General features: G+C 36.7%; 1 protein-coding gene across 2 annotated transcripts in view; it reads right to left on the bottom strand.

The window, feature by feature from the left end:
* Positions 1 to 828: 828 nt before the first annotated feature.
* PRRG1 (proline rich and Gla domain 1) overlaps positions 829 to 20,144 on the bottom strand; it is a 153,391-nt gene continuing 134,075 nt past the window's right edge. For both annotated transcript variants that reach the window (XM_035002920.1, XM_035002924.1), the window contains exon 4: positions 829 to 3,466. In XM_035002920.1, coding sequence (XP_034858811.1) covers positions 2,981 to 3,466 — 486 coding nt within the window. In that variant the 3' untranslated portion in view covers positions 829 to 2,980. The remainder of the gene's footprint in view (positions 3,467 to 20,144) is intronic.

Genomic DNA, 20,144 nt, shown 5'->3' with positions numbered 1-20,144 from the left:
TGGGGCAGCAAAAGGGTTTTGAAAAATGTAAAACTAAGTCAAAATCAAACAAACCAAACCTAAGAGAATGTTTCTTGAAGAAAGTGGTATTTTTGTTTATCCTGTCATTATCCCATGAATGCTGCCATGAGATCTATGGCTGGTGTCAGTTATCACTACAGAGTGGTGTGTTTTCTTTGACCAACAGGTGAAAAAGCTGTAGCCATTGATTAGATTAAGCATTTGGCCTTTGCTTCAAGAACCAACATCCATTCTCATATTGTAATGCAGGTATCTCTAAGAGGCAGCATTAAATCCAGTATCAGGACTTTAAAATATAAAATAAAGTTGCAAGAATATATACATAGTAATAGAATATCCTGCTTTCTCCTGTAATTCTAAAAGTTTTGATATCCAGACCCCTTTACACTCCTTAAAATTTATTAGAGACCTGGATGTTAAAGAGGTTTTGTTTATATAGTTTATATCCATCAATATTTGCCATATTAGAAAATAAAACTGAAAAAAAATTTAAGTATTCAAAAATTAAAGTTTATTACATGCTAACATAAATAACATGTTTAAGAAAATAGCTGTATTTCCTAAAACAGAAGAAAGATTTGTGGGAAATGGCATTGTTTTACACTTTCAACTACTTTTTGAGACACGGAGTGAAAAGACAACTAATGCCTTTGTATTATTACGAAAATAGTTTTGATCTCACAGGTGCCCTGAAAGGCTCTCAAGGACTCCCAGGGGTTCATGGGCCAGGCACACTTTAAAAACTGCTGGTTTAATCTAAGGCCTAATGTTAATGACCAAAAAAAAAAAAAAAAAAAAAATCCACACAAAAGGAACCTTAATTTTCCTTTAAAAATAAACCAAAATAGTCATACATGCACACACAAGTCACTGGATCAAACACTCCCATTTTTAGCTGTAAGAAGCCAAAAGTCACCATGTGCTCACAGTCAAATTCAAAATAATAGTCATTTCAACTGAGACCAGGGTCAAGATTTATTAATTTTTAGTTCATGAAAGCTACAGAACCTATTAACTAAACATACACATCTTAGTTCCCTTTCCAACATCTGCTAAATCCTGTTTGTGCTAAGCTGGCTGTCATCTCTCGAACTGGCACAGCATTGGTATAGACCAGAGAGGGACAGAAGTATAATATAGCCCACATACTCAGATCAGGAGCATGTTAGCCATTAATGGAGCGGCTCCTCTAGTTCTCACTATGTGAAAGCTCTGATACATTTTAGGGAAATGGAGAAAATTCTCCCTGAAGCACAGTAAGAACAATGCTATGACATCACACGTAGGCAGCTCTTCACATCTTACAAATCACTTTCATACACACCACCTCATTAGATCCTTTTAAAGCCCCTGGAGATGGGCAGGCCAAATGACATTATCCGTTTCAGAGTTAAGGAATCTGAGGTGCAGATAGGGGCCTTCCCCAGAGCACCATGGCAAGTACCTTTTTTACAGAACAGGATGAGAATTCAGGTCCTCTGAGTCCTAGTTCAGGGTTTCCCCCCAGCATTCCTCCTTTTTGGGGTTCTAGGGCAGGATTGGGAGAGGGGCCTGTGGGGATGAAGATGGAGGCAGCAGGATATGGCTGATGCTTCCAGAACCTGTGTTCCTTCTGCCTCAATTAACCATTTTCTCCAACACTAAGGAGGCTTGGGAGTGGCACAGCCATTTCCCTGACCAATATAGTAAATTTTCCATCAGTGCATACATAATGGAACTGTATAGGAAACAACTTCTTTCTGAGCCAGTTTATGTTGGCAGTTCATAGCCTGTTCCCTCTACTCCACGGGAAAAGAAAGAAAAATCCTGCACTTAAAAAGAAAATGATGAAAATACAAAACGAAATAGCAACAATAATGAGATCTATGTAAAACTATAACAGATTTATTGTGCACCTGGCACAACATAGACTTTGCAGTTTTCCCCCCACCAACTGAAGAGCAATATAAAATCAAAGTTCTTAATTTAATGGAAAAATGCCTCCTAAGCATCTTGAGGCAAAGACTCCAGTCTATACAAAAACTAAGAAAATAATTTCAAGAATTTTAACTAAATTCTTAGGTTCTTATAGATTCTGTGGTGGTAGGAGAGGGAGTAGACAGTAGAGTAAAAGGCAATAAAATAGCAAAAAGAAAATAATTTTGTCACAAATGAGCAAAGGAGAAATCTGTATCTATTCCCTGTCATTAATACATATAACTACTTTAGAAACTATTATGTTACCAGGAAATCCTCTCTACCAAGATGTTAATACAAATAGCATGAGACATTCAAAGACACTAAGCAACACTGTTTAATTTGGGGGTGAGCGGGTGGGGAAAGGCAGTCAACAACAAAATCCTTCCTCCAAAACTAGCCAAATGTCACTAATGACCAATGATATTCTTGCTATACGCTATAAATAAAGTATCCTTTATTTGTGCCTTCCTTCTATCTCTATTTCTGAGATGTTCCTAAAAAGATGGAATACATGCATTTATTTATTTAAGGTAGTTGATGAAAAAGGGATGTCAACAAAATCCAGGAAGAATTAGAAAACATGCTAAGTTCATCTTATTTTCAAAATTCAACAGCATGTGGCTATTACACAAATTGTTGGTGTCTCCCCCCACCCCCAATTTTGGAGAGTAATATTTTCTTTATAGGTGATTTAGACAGAAGTTAATGGCTTTTTAAGACACTTGCACGTATACTGGGCTGATACACGTCTCATCACATCACGTGAAGACCTCCACTAAGATTTTTTCCCTCTTCACATATTTCCATTAGAGATAATGAGCATGGATAATGATTTTATAGTAGGAAACAAAACTAATGAAAATCAAATCAGAAAATGTAAAGTGGTATGCTGTCAGAGTCCAATAAAATAAGTCAATGCGCATTTATGTAGTGGTAAAGTGCTAGAAAGTTCTTTCATTAGTATTTTAAAAATGATTACAGTAAAAAGAAGGTTGAAGTTTCATTTGATGGTGGTGACCACAGGCACCATAGCAATGGCACTGGCTGAGTTGGAATTAATGATGTCCTCATACTCTGGGGGTGGGTCTAAATGAGGTTCTGTCTCACTCCTCCGGAGGTTCACCTGGCCAGTGGCTTCCTCATAGGTGGGTGGGGGATCACAGTTGGATAGGCGAGTGGAGACAGAATCGGAGCGCCCAACTACATATTCCAGAAAGCCTGGTGACAATCCACTGCTATCAAACACTTCGTCTGCTGGGGGAGGTGGAGTGATAATATTAAGGTGCTGTGGAAAAGGAATGTGGCCTTCAGTTACTGTCTGTCTGCGAGTTTTGTTTCTGAGGAAGCATCTCCAAATTAGAAAAATGACAAGAAGGATAATGAAGAGACCAAAGATTAATGGAAAGGTAAGGTAAAACTGAAACCAGTCACTTCCTCTGTTACTCTCTCCTTGTTGTGCTTTTGTGTAGGTGTTCCAAAACTCCTTCTGAAAATAAAAGATAAAATAAAAATCAGTATGATCAAAAGATGGGAAATAGCAAATGAACAAATGTCTGGGTTCTATTAACATAATGAACCAAAAACCAAAACCAGATTTGTTGGTTTAAATAACTGACTGCCTATATTTTCCATGACAAGAAATTACAAATAAATCATGTTATGATGTTCACTCTGGATCCTTCCTAAAATGGTCAATGAGAACCCAAGAGTCTTTTTCAAGACTTGGGAGTTATTTATATTTTCAGCTATGACATTTTAGAAGGAAAAACAAAGCGTGAGAGATTTCCTGTTTTTCAATTAAACCAAATAATATTCCCTTAAAAATGTCAAATATTTTCCATGTCCAGCTCTGAAGTTCCTGATCCCTAATGCCCATCATCATTAATGGTATGTGCTATTTTAGGCTGTTGTAGGCCTTCAGTAGTCAAACGCTTTACAGATGAATGCTTTTGTTTTCTAATGGTTGTGTTTGAGGTCCCCTTCCACCAGACCTTACCCCTCAACTCCCTTTCCAACCCCCAAAATTTAGTACACAGATGTTCATTGAATGTCATAATTACACATTGCCCCTAGTAGAAAGCTCAGGCTAGTGAAGAAATTGTGTTAGGTTATTTCCAAACATAGACTATAATCCCAAAAGGCATGAGACCTAGTAGTTCAAATATTTAATATTTGGATGGGGGGAAATACTGAAAACATAAAAAGGTAACCTGACCCAATTACTAGCTCTGAGACTTGGACAGGTTACTCTTTTGAGTCTTAAATTTCCTCACCTGAAAAACAGGATAATACTAATCTGTCTTTATAGGCTGTCTAAGCATCATATGAAATAACATATATCACACGTCTAATTAAATCTTTGGCATATACACAAGTGGTAATTATAATTTTTGTATATCATAATCAAGTCACTGCCTCAAATTCACTGATTAATCTATCCCATACCTTGGTATGGAGACCACCTCCAATCCCAATGCTACTGACTCTTTTTTCAATGTTTAAACCTAACCAGTAAGTGCTTTTCTTACAATCCTATTTATTTGCAGGCACTACACATCACTGATAGTAAATATCTGGCACCAAGGAAGGGAACCAGGTCATTATCTAAACGGGCAAATAGAGGGAGTTGGACTAGATTGGGGATTGTAATGCCAGACGTCCCATGATAGCATGGCATTAACATAAATCTATGAATCTGGTTAAAAGTAAGACACTGGGCACTAAAGCTGGTTGTTTTATAGTCATATATTTTATTAGTCACACAGGCTTTTTTTAAAAGAAAGAATATCTAGCATTTACAACATTACCAATTCCTAGTCACTATATCATTATCTATTCAAACTTAATTATACATACATTGCATGAGTCATTGCTCATTACTATTTGTTCTCTTCATCTTCCCTGATTTTGAAGTTGCTGTTCTATTTTGCAGTTGAATAGTCCTTTTTGAAGAATTTTCCATAGATGAGGCACATGGGAAATAGTCTATAAAATTTTGCAGCTCTATGAATAATTTTCCTTCACCCTGATTGGTAAATGTTATCATAATGATATTTCAGACTTTTAGGTTGTAGCTATCTTTTTCCCTAAGAAGTCTAGATAGTGTTCCATGGTACTACAGTTTCCAATGTGCAGCTAAGAAATCCTATACTTGTTCGTTGGACTTTAATATTTATTTATTTGTGAGATTTTATTTTTATACTTCTTTTTACCAGGCTGAGGCTTTTGGTTTTTGTTTTCTATCACTCTTATTTTTTTATTAGATTATAATTGATATACAATATTATATTAGTTTCAGTATACAATAATGAGTTGATATTTTTATATATTACAAAATGATCATTTAGGTCTAGTTACCATCTGTCATCATACGAAGTTATTATAATATTATTGACTATATTCCCTCTGTTGTACACTACATCCCCATGACTTATTTTGTAACTGGAAGTTGTAAAATCTATTAATCCCCTTCACCTATTTCATCTGCTCCCCTCCCCTCTGGCAACCACCAGTTTGTTCTGTTTCTATGAGTCTGTTTCTGTTTTTTTTCTTGATTCCACATGTAAGTGAAATTTTATGGTATTTGTCAATCTCTGACTTAGCACACTATCATCTAGGTCCATCCATGTTGCCACAAATGGCAAGATTTCATTATTTTCTATGGTTAATAGTCCATTGTGTGTGTGTGTATACACACACACACCACATCTTTATCCATTCATCTATGGATGGACACTTAGGTTGCTTCCATATCCTGGCTATTATAAATAATGCTGCAATGAACATAGAGGTCCATATATATGTTTTTGAATTAGTATTCTCATTTTCTTCAAATCCCCAGAAGTGGAATTGTTGGATCATACGGTAGTTCTATTTGTAATTTTTTGAGAAACCTCCATATTGTTTTCCATAGTAGCATAGCATCAATTTACATTCCCAACAGTGCACGAGGGTTCCTTTTTCTGCACATCCTCACCAATACTTGTTAACTCTTACATTTTTGATACTAGCCATTCTGTCAGGTGTGAAGTGGTATCTCATTTGTAGTTTTGATTTGCATTTCCCTGATGAAGAATGTTGTTGAACATCTTTTCATGTGTTTTTTGGCCATCTATATATCTTTGGAAAAATGTCTATCCAGGTCATCTGCCCATTTTTTAATTCGGTTGGTTTTTCTTTGCCATTACTGAGTTTTAGGAGTTCTTTATATATTTTAGATATCAACTCCTTTTGAGATTATCATTTCCACGTATCTTCTCCCATTTAGTAGGTTGCCTTTTCTTTTGTTGATAGTTTCCGTTGCTGTGGGAAAGCTTTTTAGCTTGATATAGTCCCATTTGTTTATTTTGCTTTTGTTGCTCTTGCCAGAGGAGACAGATTCCTCCCCCACCAGAAAAAAATGGCTAAGACTGACGTCATAGAGCTTACTACCTATGTTTTCTTGCAGTTTTATGGTTTCAGGTCTTACATTCCATTCTTCTTTTTTAATTAAGTAGGCTCCACACCCAACATGGACCCCAACACAGGCCCCAAACCCATGACTCTGAGATCGAGACCTGAGCTGAGATCAAAAGTCGGACACCCAACAGACTGAGCCACCCAGGTGCCCCACATTGCATTCTTTAATCCACTTTGAGTTGACTTGGCATGTGGTGTAAGAATGTGGCCCAGTTTCTTTCTTTTGCATGTAGCTGTCCAGTGTCCACAACACTATTTATTGAAGAGACAACACTATTTATTGAAGAGACTGTCTTCTTGCCATTGTATGATCTTGCCTTCTTTGTCACAGGTTAATTGACCATGTAAGCATGGGTTTATTTCTAGGCTGTCTATTCTGTTCTATTGATCTATGTGCCTGTCTTCATCCCAATTCCATACTGTTCTGGTTACTATAGCTTTATAGTATAGTTTGAAATAAGAGATCATGACACTCCAGCTTTGTTCTTCTTTTTTAAGATTAGCTTTGGCTATTTGGGGTCTTTTGTGGTTCCATACAAATTTTAGGATTATTTGTCCTAGTTTCTTGAAAAATGCCATTGGCGTTCTGCTGTGGGTAGTATGGACATTTTAACAGTATTCTTCCACTCCATGAGCATAGTATCTCTTTCCATTTATTTGTTGTCTTCACTTTCTTTCAAAGTTTTCAGAGTATAAGTCTTTTACTTCCTTGGTTAAATTTATTCATAGGTATTTTATTCTTTTTGATGCAATTGTAAATGGGATTGTTTTCTTAATTTACTCTTTCTGCTACTTCATTAGTAGTGTATAGAAATTCAACAGACATCTGTATATTAATTTTGTATCCTGCAACTTTAGTTTTTTGGTGGAGTCTTCAGGACATTCAATATATAGTATCATGTCCCCACTGCAAATAGTGAAAGCTTTACTTCCTCCATTCTAATTTAGATACCTTTTATTTCTTGTCTAATTGGTATGGCTAGAACTTCCAATACCATATTGAATGAAAGTGTTGACAGTGGGCATCCTTGTCTTGTTCCTGATCAAGAGGAAAAGCTTTCAGCTTTTCACCATTGAGTATAATGTTTGCTGTGGATTTGTCATATATGGCCTTTATTATGTTGAGGTATATTTCCTCTATACAAACTTTGTTGAGAGTTTTAAATCATAAATGGAGTTGAATTTTGTCAAGTGCTTTTTGTCTATTTTAATAATCATAGGATTTTTATCCTTCATTTTGCTAATATAGTGTATCACATTGATTTGTGAGTGATAAATCATCCTTGCATGCCTGGAATGAATCCCACTTGGTCACACTGTGTGATCTTTTTAGTGTGTTGTTGAACTTGGTTTGCTCATATTTTATTGAGGATTCTTGCATCTATGTTCATCAGAGATTTTGGTGTGTAATTTTGTGGGTTTTTTTGTAGTGTCATTGTCTGATTTTGGTATTAGGGTAATAAAGGCCTTGTAAAGTTAGTTTGGAAGTGTTCCTTCCTCTTCAATTTTTTGGAATATTTAAGAAGGGAAGGTATTTTTTTTTTTAAAGATTTTATTTATTTATTTGAGAGAGAGAGAATGAGAGAGAGAGAGCACATGAGAGGGGGGCGGGTCAGAAGGAGAAGCAGACTCCCTGCCGAGCAGGGAGCCCGATGCAGGACTCGATCCCGGAACTCCAGGATCATGACCTGAGCTGAAGGCAGTTGCTTAACCGACTGAGCCACCCAGGCGCCCAAGAAGGGAAGGTATTAACACTTCTTTAAATGTTTGCTGGAATTCACCTATGAAGCCATCTGGATATGGAGTTTACTGGGAGTTTTTTGATTACTAATTCAATTTTGTTACTAAAAATCAGTCTATTCAGATTTTATATTTTTTATTGATTCAGTCTAGGAATATTGGATGTTTCTAGGAATATATCCATTTCTTCTAGGTTGTCTATTTTGCTGGCATATAATCTTTTTATATCTGAAGTATTGCTTGTAATTTCTCTCTTATCAATTTTGTCTGTCTTTTCAAAGAACCAGGTTTTAGTTTCATGGCTCTTTTCTATTATTTTTTTAAGTCTTTCATTTATGTCTGCTATGATCTTTATTATTTCCTTCTACTAACTTTGGGCTTAGATTAAGATTTTTCTTTGTTCTTTAGGTTAGCCTGTATTGCTATGAACTTCCCTCTTAGAACTGCTCTTACTGAATCCCAAAGATTTTGAAACATTGTATTTCCATTTTCATTTTCTCAAGGTATTATTTTTTCCTCTTTGATTTCTCCATTGACCCATTAGTTGTTCAATAGCATGCTAAGTCTCCATGTGTTTGTGCATTTTCCACTTTTCTTCTCATAACTGATTTATCAAGAATGGTTTTGCGGCCCACCAAGTGACCAATCCTAGAGAATGTTCCATGTTCACTTGAAAAGAATTGTGTATTCTGCTGTTTGGGGATGGAATGTTCTATATATACCTGTTATTTAAGGCCAAATGATTCCTTACTAATTTTCTGTCTGGATGATGTATCCATTGATGAAAGTGGGGTATTAATGTCCCTTCCTATTTCCCCTTGTCACCCAACATCGACGCACCTAAATGTATAAAGCCAATAATAACAAATGTTATATCCTGTTGTTGGATTGACTCTTTATCATTACGTTATGACCTTCTTTGTTTCAGTCTTTGTTTATTGTCCATTTAAGTATTGCTACCCCAGCTTTCTTTTCATTTCCACTTATATAGTAATTATATTTTCCCATGCCTTCATTTTGAGTCTGTGTCTTTAGGTTTGAAGTGAGTCTCTTACAGGCAGCATAAAGAAGGATCTTGTTTTTTATCCAGTCACCCTGTGTGTTTTGATTGGAGAATTTAGTCCAGTTATATTTTAAGTAATGATTAATAGGTAGGTACTTACTGCTTTTTGTTGTTCCTTTCCTTCTCTTTCTCTTTTCCCTTTTGGCTTGATTATATTCACTAGCGTCATGTTTAGATTCCTTTCTCTCTTTCTTTTGTGTATTTATTTTATGTTTATTCTTTGTGGTTACCATGAGGTTCACTTCACATAAATACATAAGATGTTCTAACAGTCTCTTTTAAGTTGGATAGTAACTTAATTCTGAACACATTCCAAAGCTTTATACCTTTATGTATCCCTTAACTAATTGCTGTTTTAAATTTTACTTTTGTCTTCTATTCCTCATGCAAGTGGTTGACCCACTACCTTTCCTATTTATTTTTCAAGTGAGATTTTTACTTTTGCATATTTTATTAGTTCCTTTAATTTTTAGCTTAGAGTAGTCCCTTTAACATTTCTTGTAAGGCTGGTTTAGTGGTGACAAACTCCTTTAGCTTTTGCTTATCTGAACAACTCTTTTAATCTCTCCTTCAATTGTGAATAATAATATTGCTGGGTAGAGAATTCTTGGTTGGCAGCTTTTTCCTTTCAGTGCTTGGAATATGTCATGCTCCTCCCTTCTGGCCTGTAAAGTTTCTGCTGAAAAATCTGCTCATAGCCTTATGGGGTTTCCCTTGTACATAATATGTTGCTCCTTTTAAGATTCTCTTTATACTTAACCTTTACCATTTTAATTATTATGTGTTGTGGTGTGTTTCTCTATGAGTTCATCTTATGTGGAACTCTCTGGATTTCCTGCTATCTGGATGTCCGTCTGTTTCCTTCCCCAGATTAGGTTTAAGTTTTCAGCAATTATTTCTTCAAATGACTTTTGTGGCCCTTTCTCTCTTCTACTTCTGGGACCCCCTATAATGCAAGTGTTATTCCACTTGAGGTTGTTGTCTCAGAGGTCCCTTAAGGTATCCTCACTTCTTTCTAACTTCTATTATTTCTTTGTTGAAGTGCTTGCTGTGCACATCCATTCTTCACCTGAATTCTGTATCTTTATGGCTGTTATTTTGAACTCTTTAGGTTGCTTATCACCATTTCATTAGGGCCTTTTTCTGGGGTTTTGCCTTTAATTTGGACACATTCCTGTCTCTTTGTGTTTGTCCATCTATATTAAGCAAAATGGCTACCTCCCTCAGCCATTTTCTGTGGCCCAGAAGTTCAATCTGCCCTGCCAACCACAGCCAGGCACCCTATGGGAAACTTTTGTATGGGATAGTTGCAGCTCAGTGAGGTTGAAGCTCTTTACCTGTCTCAGTTTGGGCTTGGCTGTTGCAGGAGGTGGGCAAAGCATACCCTCCAGTGCTAGCAGGCTAGAGGAAAAGTACAAAATATGGTGACGGTCCACTCCATCATCAGCAAGTTAGGATGAGATTGCAGAAATAGTGTCTGCTAGCACTTCCATCCTCACACAAAGTCCCTGCTTCTCCTGCAGTCACTTTAAAATTAGTACATGGGTCTCCATCACTGTGGTCTAGGTACTTTTCAATCTGTTACTCTGATGCTGATTATCAGGGTAAGTAGATTTAAGAGCAGAATCTCCATTCCCCATAGTTCTATGATTCTCTTGGTCTTAATCGTCACTGATTTTCAAAACCAGACATTTTGGGGGTTCATCTCTCAAGTGCTGACCTAATAGCTTCACTCCTCAAGGGACAGTTCTGATTGTGGGGTTCCTGCATCTGGGGTGGGTTCCCAGGTGAGGCCATATCTCTGCCTCAGCTACCCTTTTTGAAGCATCTCTCTTGTGAAGGTGCAGTTCATCTAGTTCTCAGGTACTTTATGGCTACATTTGGAATAGTTTCTTTATAAACTTGTGGTATCCATGTGAGGAAGTGAGTCCTAGGTGGTCTTCCTATGCTGCCATCGTGAATCCCCTCCCATACAGGCTTAGAAAGTATGCTGTGGGCATAAAAGTGACCCCAAATCATCTGTTCCACCCCTGATCTAGATTTTCTAAAAGGTACATTATTACTCCAACATTCTGTGATTCTAAGATAAATTTGCACATATATACAGATGAAAATATGCAAGATTCAATATTAAAATAAGCCCAAAGTAGAAATAGCACACTCCCAAGAATACAGCATTTTAGGACAATACCAAAAACCTTATATTGTTGTGATTCATTTAATAAAAATTTAATCACAGGTCCAAACTAATGACATTTAGAAAAAACAAAATATGCTTCTAAAGGTGTACACTATTAACTTTTTGTATAAAATTGTCACTTTTAGGATGGCCAACTTTAAACATCTAAAGAATACAAATCATCTGCAAAAAATATCAAAGATATAATCACTATGAACATTTGTTTTATAACTTAAAAATGTTTTACATCTACTTTTATCAATTTGGTTGAATCCTTACACAAACTGAAATTTTTTTTCTAATTTAGTAATCATGTATTTATGGAGACCTATCAAATATCTGATTTGTAGTAAATTTTCTTTACCTGCAGATGACAATTTCCTCTGTTTCCTCCTAATCTCTCGAATCACAAGTATTTCCTTTTTGTGGATAATATTAAATGGGGCAAAAGGTGATTTCAAATAATTATATAATGCTAGCCTTAGGTAAATACAATTGAGATAAGCATCAACAATGCACATGAAAAGGACCTTTTTTTCATGCTTGGCTGTATAATTAAATTTTTCTGGCTTATTTGGCATCTTAGTAAATAATCCACAGACTAAAACAATCAACTTTTATTTTGAAGTGTTACAAAGCTTAGATAAAAATGAGAGAAAGAGAGCAAGCAGGCAGAGGGGCAGAGGGAGAGAGAGAATCTTAAGTAGGCTCCACGTCCCACACAGAGCTTGATACAGCACTCATCTCATGACCCTGAGATCATAATCTGATCAGAAATCAAGAGTCTACATTTAACCCACTGAACCGCTCAGGTGCCCCCATAAAATCAGATTTTTACTTTATCTATAGTAACTCAATTAATCCACACCCAATAATAAAGACATACTTATTATCCACACTTGAAGATGCCAAAATGAAGGCACAGAGAGGTTACCTAATAATAAACCAAAGGTGGGGCGCCTGGGTGGCTCAGTTAAGCACCCGACTCTTGATATTTTAAAAATAATAATAAAACCAAGGTCATTTCAAATATAAACGTTAGAACTGGGGCCTTGAACAGAACAGGCATCAGAGCAAGCCAAAAAGCAATCTGCCTTGATCTATTAGATATTTTGGACCTGTTTGTGGCATTTTCCTAGGCATCATGTTAAATGTGTAGTCAAAAGCAAGTGGGCTCATTTTATAGATTAAAGTAACATCATCTGAAAAAAAAGGTAATTATCACATTTATTTCTTTGGGAACTAGATTTATTTTGTATGTGAAGCCAGAGAATCAGATGAAATTTCACATGAAATAAAGACTAATATTATAATTGTTATTCATACAAAAGAATCAAGTTTATATCTCTGTAAGCTATGTAAGTACTCCTTTATCTCACAGAAAGCAGCCAAAAGATATTCAGAAAGAACATATGATTTTAAGACTTGGTAAAGTAGTGCTTTTAGAGGAAATGGAAATTTGTTTAAAATATCATTAAAGGATCTCAGTAGTTTTAGATAAGGTTAAAATTATATAAATAATAAATGTAGACATTGTAACAATGTTTATTCTTCCAATCCATGAATAAACATTGTTAAAATGTCTATGCTGCCTAGAGCAATCTATACTTTCAGCACCATCCCGATCAAAATACCAAAGTGCTGGAACAAACAATCCTGAAATTTGTATGGAATCAGAAAAGACCCTGAATCACCAAGGAAATGTTGAAAAAGAAAAAGCTGGAGCCATCACGTTGCCTGATTTCAAGCTATATTACAAAGCTGTGATCACCAGGACAGCATGGTACTGGCACAAAAACAGACATATAGACCAATGGAACAGAATAGAGAGCCCAGATATGGACCCTCAACTCTATGGTCAAATAATCTTCAACAAAACAGGAAAAATATGGAACGGAAAAAAGACAGTCTCTTCAATAAATGGTGCTGGGAAAATTGGACAGCTATATACAGAAGAATGAAACTCGACCATTCTCTTACATCATACACAAAGATAAACTCAAAATGGATGAAAGATCTCAATGTGAGACAGGAATCCGTCAGAATCCTAGAGGAGAACATAGGCAGTAACCTCTTCGACATCGGCCACAGCAACTTCTTTCTAGATTCATCTCCAAAGGCTAGTGAAACAAAAGCAAAAAGGAACTTTTGGGACTTCATCAAGATAAAAAGCTTCTGCATAGCAAAGGAAACAGTCAACAAAACCAAGAGGCAACCCACAGAATGGGAGAAGATATTTGCAAATGACACTACAGACAAAGGGCTGATATCCAAGATCTATAAAGAACTTCTCAAACTCAACACCCAAAAAACAAGTCAAAAAATGGACAGAAGACATGAACAGACACATGAAAAAATGTTCATCATCATTAGCCATCAGGGAAATTAAAATCAAAACCACATTGAGATACCATCTCACACCAGTTAGAATGGGAAAAATTGACAAGGCAAGAAACAACAAATGTTGGAGAGGTTGTGGAGAAAGGGGAACCCTCTTACACAGTTGGTGGGAATGCAAGTTGGTACAGCCACTTTGGAAAACAGTGTGGGGCTGCCTCAAAAAATTAAAAAGAGAGCTACCCTATGACCCAGCAATTGCACTCCTGGGTATTTACCCCAAAGACACAGATGTAGTGAAAAAAAGGGCAATGGGCACCCCAATGTTCAAAGCAGCAATGTCCATAATAGCCAAACTGTGGAAAGAGCCGAGATGCCCTTCAATAGACGAATGGATAAAGAAGATGTGGTCCATATATACAATGGAATATTACTCAGCCATCAGAAAGGATGAATACCCAATTTTTACATCAACATGGATGGGACCAGAGGAGATTATGCTAAGTGAAATAGGTCAAGCAGAGAAAGTTAATTATATGGTTTCACTTATTTGTGGAACATAAGGAATAGCATGGGAAAAATGAAGGGGGGGGGAATCAGAGGGGGAGATGAACCATGAGAGGCTATGGACTGAGAAACTGAGGGTTTTAGAGGGGAGGGGAGTGGGGGTGGGGGGATGGGTTAGCCTGGTGATGGGTATTAAAGAGGGCACGTATTGCATGGAGTACTGGGTGTTATATGCAAACAGTGAATCATGAAACACAATAAATAAGAAAAAAGAAAAGAATGTAATCTGAAGCTGCCAGAGAGATCTGAACCATTTCAGAGGGAGGAGCCCCAAAGTAAATGTTTCATCACAGGTGGGTTTCAGAACAAAATTCAGTATGTACAGGATTCTATCAAGCAATATTTGTTGTTTTATAAAATGTGTGCTTTTTGGTTGTGAATTTTCTCACTTCCATTTTTGAATAGTCAAATTGTATTTGAGTCACTCAGATTGTGACTCAAGACCTGAAGGACTCTATTCATAATTGGAAGGAATAGAGATAAACATGTCTTACAATCTGATTCATCAGCTTGGAACATACATAATAAAGTTTGGAAGTGGGTGGTGTTCTCAGTGGGTTTGTATTTCTGAAAAGGGCCCAGCAGCTCTCATGTGGCTTCTTCCTTTTCTGAAAAGGTACAGTCAATACCTTGTTGTAATGCACATTGCTTTATTAATTACTTCATAGATACTGTGTTTTTTACAAATTGAAGGTTTGTGGCAACCATGCATGGAGCAAGTTTTCCAACAACAATTGTTTCTACTTCACATTTTGGTAATTCTTGGAATATTTCAAACTTATCAAAGATTACCATAACAAATATATTAATATCACTATTGTAATTGTTTTGTGGTGCTACAGAATGTGTACAAAAAGACAGATTATACCATGGATATTTTCAGATCACAATGCTTTAAAACTTGAATTCAATCACAAGAGAAAATTTAGAAGGAACACAAATACATGGAGATTAAAGACCATCATACTAAAGAATGAATGGGTCAACCACAAAATTAAAGAATTACAAAAATACATGGAAGCAAATGAAAATAAAAACATGACATTTTAGAACCTCTGGGGGGCATCAAAGGCGGTCCTAAGAGGGAAGTATATAGCAATACTGGCCTTTCCAAGAAATAAGAAAAGTCTCAAATACACAACCTAAACTTACACCTAAAGGGAGATAGAAAAAACAATAAGTAAAGCCTAAATCCAGCAGGAGAAGAGAAATAATCAAGACAAGAGCTGAAATAAAAATAAACAGTAGAACAGATCAATGAAACTAGGAGCTGGTTCTTTGAAAGAATGAACAAGATCGATAAACCCCGAGCCAGACTTATCAAAAAGAAAAGAGAAAGGACCGAAATAAAATCATGATCAAAGAGGAGAGATCACAACCAACACCAAAGATGTACAATTATAAGAGAATATTATGAGCAATTATGTACTAACAAATTAAGCAATCTGGAAGAAATGGGTAAATTCCTAGAAACATATAAATTGCCAAAACTGAAAATCTGAAGAGACAAATAACCAGCAAGGAAATCAAAGCAATCAAAAACCTCCCAATAAAGAAGAGTCCAGGGCCAGATGGCCTCCCAGCAGAATTCTATCATACATTTAAGGAAGAATTAATACCTATTCTTCTGAAGCTGTTTCAAAAAATAGAAATGGCAGGAAACTTCCAAACTCATTCTATGAGGCCAGCATTACCTTGATTCCAAAACCAGACAAAGACCCCACCGAAAAGGAGAATTACAGAACAATATCTCTGATGAACATGGATGCAAAAATTCTCACCAAGATACTGGATAAAAGGATCCAACAGTACGTTAAAAGGATTATTCACCACGACCAAGTGAGATTTATTCCTGGGCTGCAAAGGCAGTTCAATATCTGCAAAGCAATCAATGTAATATACCACATTAATAAAAGGAAGGACAAGAACCATGTGATCCTCTCAACAGATGCAGAAAAAGCATTTGACAAAATACAGCATCCTTTTTTATTTTTTAAAGACTTTGACAGACACACAGTGAGAGAGGGAACACAAGCAGGGGGAGTGGGAGAGGGAGGAGCAGGGAGCCCGATGCAGGGCTTGATCCCAGGACCCTGGGATCATGACCTGAGCCACCCAGGTGCCCCATTGATAAAAACCCTCAACAAAGTAGGGATAAAAGGAACATACCTCAATTTCATAACTCACCACTGTTGTTCAACATAGTATTGGAAGTCCTAGCCTCAGCATTCAGAAAACAAAAAGAAATAAAAGGCAACCAAATCACTCTTCACAAATGACTTGATACTTAATGTAGAAAACCAAAAGACTCCACTCCAAAATTGCTAGAACTCCTACAAGAATTCAGCAAAGTAGCAGGATATATAATCAATGCACAGAAGTCAGGTGCGTTTCTATAGACTAACAATGAGGCAGAAGAAAGAGACATCAAGGAAAACTGATCCCACTTACAATTGCACCAAAAACCATAAGATACCTAGGAATAAACCTAACCAAAGAGGTAAAGGATGAAAGAAATTGAGAAGACACAAAAGAGATGGAAAAACATTCCATGCTCCTGGATTGAGAGAAAAAAATATTGTTAAAATGCCTATTCTACCCAAAGCAATCTACACATTCAGGGCAATCCCTAGCAAAGTACCATCAACATTTTTCACAGAGCTGGAACAAACAATCCTAAAATTTGTATGGAACCAGAAAACACCCTGAATAGCCAAAATAATGTTGAAAAAGAAAACCAAAGCTGGAGGCATCACAATTCTGGACTTCAAGCTCTATTACAAAGCTGTCATTATCAAGACAGTATGGTACTGGCACAAAAACAGACACCTAGATCAAGAGAACAGAATAGAGAACCCAGAAACGGACCCTCAACTCTATGCTCCACTAATCTTTGACAAAGCAGGAAAATATCCAATGGAAAAAAGACCATGTGTTCAACAAATAGTTTTGGGAAAACTGGACAAGCACATGCAGAAGAATGAAACTGGACCACTTTCTTACACCATACACAAAAATAAACTCAAAATGGATGAAAGACCTAAATGTGAGACAGGAATCCATCAAAATCCTAGAGGAGAACACAGGCAGCAACCTCTTTGACCTCAGCCACAGCAACTTCTTGCTAGACACGTCTCCAAAGGCAAGGGAAAGAAGACCAAAATTGGGACTTCATTAAGATAAAAAGCTTTTGCACAGCAAAGGAAACAGTGAACAAAACTACAAGGCAACCTACAGAATGGGAGAAGATATTTGCAAATATCTTATCAGACACAGGACTAGTATCCAAAATCTATAAAGAACTTATCATACTCAATGCCCAAAAAACAAATAATCCAGCCAAGAAATGGGCAGAAGATATGAACAGACATTTCTCCAAAGAAGACATACAAGACATGAAAAAATGCTCAAAATCACTCAGCATCAGGGAAATACAAATTGAAACCACAATGAACCACCACCTCACACCAGTCAGAATTGCTAAAATTAACAACTTAGGAAATGACAGATGTTGGAGGGGAACCTTCTTAGTACACTGTTAGTGGGAATGCAAACAGGTACAACTACTTTGGAAAGCAGTACGGAGGTTCCTCAAAAAGTTAAATATGGAGTTACCCTATGACCCAACAATTGCACTACTAGGTATTTATCCAAAGGATATAAACTTAGTGAGTCAAAGGGGCATATGCACCCCAATGTTTATAGGAGCAATGTCCACAATAACCAAACTATGGAAAGAGCCCAGATGTCCATCAACAGATGAATGGATGAAGAAGACACACACACACACACACACACACATATACACACATACATACAATGGAATATTAGCCATCAAAAGTAATGAAATCTTGCCATTTGCAACGACATGGATGGAACTAGAGGTTATTATGCTAAGTGAAATAAGTCAGAGAAAGACAAGTATCATATGATTCCTTCATATGTGGAATTTAAGAAGCAAAACAAATGAACATAGGGGAAGGGATGGAAAAATAAAATAAGACAGTCAGAGAGAGAGACAAACTGTAAGAGACTCTTAACTATAAGAAACAAACTGAGGGCTGTTGGAGGCAAGGGGGATGGGGTAACTGGGTGATGGGCATTAAGGAGGGCACTGATGTAATTATATGCAACTGATGAATCACTAAACTCTACCACTGAAACTTAAAAAACAAACAAAAAAACCCAACATTCTGGAAAGGAATCCCCATTCTAGATGCCATTAAGAACATGTGTGATTAATGGGAAGAGGTCAGAATATCAACAATGATGGGAGTTTGGAAAAAGTAGATTCCCACCCTCATGGATAACTTTGAGGAGTTCAAGACTTCAGTGGAGGAAGTAACTGCAGATATGGTGGAAATAGAGAACTAGAATTAGGAGTGGAACCTGAAGATGTGACTGAATTGCTGCAGTCTCATGATAAAACTTTTAATGGATGAGGAGTTGCTTGTTGCTTGTTATGGATGAGCAGAAAAGTGGTTTCTGGAGATGGAATCTACTGCTCAAAGGGCTAGGAAGAGTGTTGAAATGGCAAGGGATTTAGAATATGACATAAACTTAGTTGATAAAGCAGCACTAGGGTTTGAGAGGACTGACTCCAATTTTGAAAGTGGTTCTGTGAGTAAAACACTATGAAACAGCATTGCATACTACAGAGAAACTGTTCATGAAAGGAAGAGTCAATCAGTGTGCCACAACCACCATCCTGATCAGTCAGCAGGCATCAACATCAAAACAAGACCCTCCACTAGCAAAAAGATTATGATTCATTGAAAGCTCCGATGATGGTTAGCATTTTCTAGCAATAATGTATTTTTAAATTAAGGTATGCACATGATCTCTTTATACATAATGCTATTTCACACTTAATAATAAACTACAGTATAGTGTAAACATAACTTTTATATGGACTGGGAAACCAAAATATTCCTTTGTTTAGCTTTATTGAATAAAAGTATTCACTTTATTGTGGTGGTCTGGAACTGAACCCACAATGTCTCTGGGTTATGAAAGGGAAAGACTATCAGAGAGGTGGGACAAAAATCACAATCCTAACTCCAAAAGTTGCCACAAGTGAGAACAAGTTGGGACGTTCCAGCAAGAGATTCTTTACCAAGATGATGGATGTTCTACAGAAAACAGCTGGTGTTATACAAAAGTCACTTAACATCTTTGTGTTAATTCCTTCATCAGTAGGGTAGGAATATGTGGATATAACTTCTGATAAAAGATAGAACATGTATAAACTAAATTACATTATGAAAAGTAAGGCATTATCTTGAAACTGCCACTAAGGTGCAAACTGTTGAGAAACAATATTTATGCTGAGTATGGTGTCAATTCAGTTTTTTAAAAATTTATTTATTTATTTATTTGAGAGAGAGAGAATGAGAGAGAAAGCACGAGTAGGGAGAGGGAGAAGCAGGCTTCTCGCGGAGTAGGGAGCACGATGTGAAGCTCGATCCCAGCACCCTGGGATCATGACCTGAGCCAAAGGCAGACGCTTAACTGACTGAGCCACCCAGGCACCCCAATTGAGTTTATTCTACTATGAGTTGAAAATGGTGTAGCTGAGGGAGAAAGAAGATGGTACAGTTTTGTTGTCTTTTTAATTACGGAGACTATTATTTTGCAAGGTGGCAAACACAAAATAAGACCCTCTTTAACTTATATGTAATTATTTGTAAACTGTTACGGTTGGGAGTCAGGATACTTGAGGAAGAAATAAATAGTTGTCCTGGTGTATGAGGCAAGAGGAGCAATCTCAAGATCCAAAATACCCCTAATGCCCAGTATTAAAAGTTGACTGTTAAAAAT

The sequence above is a fragment of the Mirounga leonina genome, unplaced genomic scaffold (assembly GCF_011800145.1).
Source record: "Mirounga leonina isolate KUSES-001 unplaced genomic scaffold, KU_Mleo_1.0 Mir_101609, whole genome shotgun sequence".
Taxonomy (NCBI): Eukaryota; Metazoa; Chordata; class Mammalia; order Carnivora; family Phocidae; genus Mirounga; species Mirounga leonina.
The sequence above is the reverse complement of the archived record's forward strand: the minus strand, read 5'-3'. Positions and strand labels throughout refer to the sequence as shown.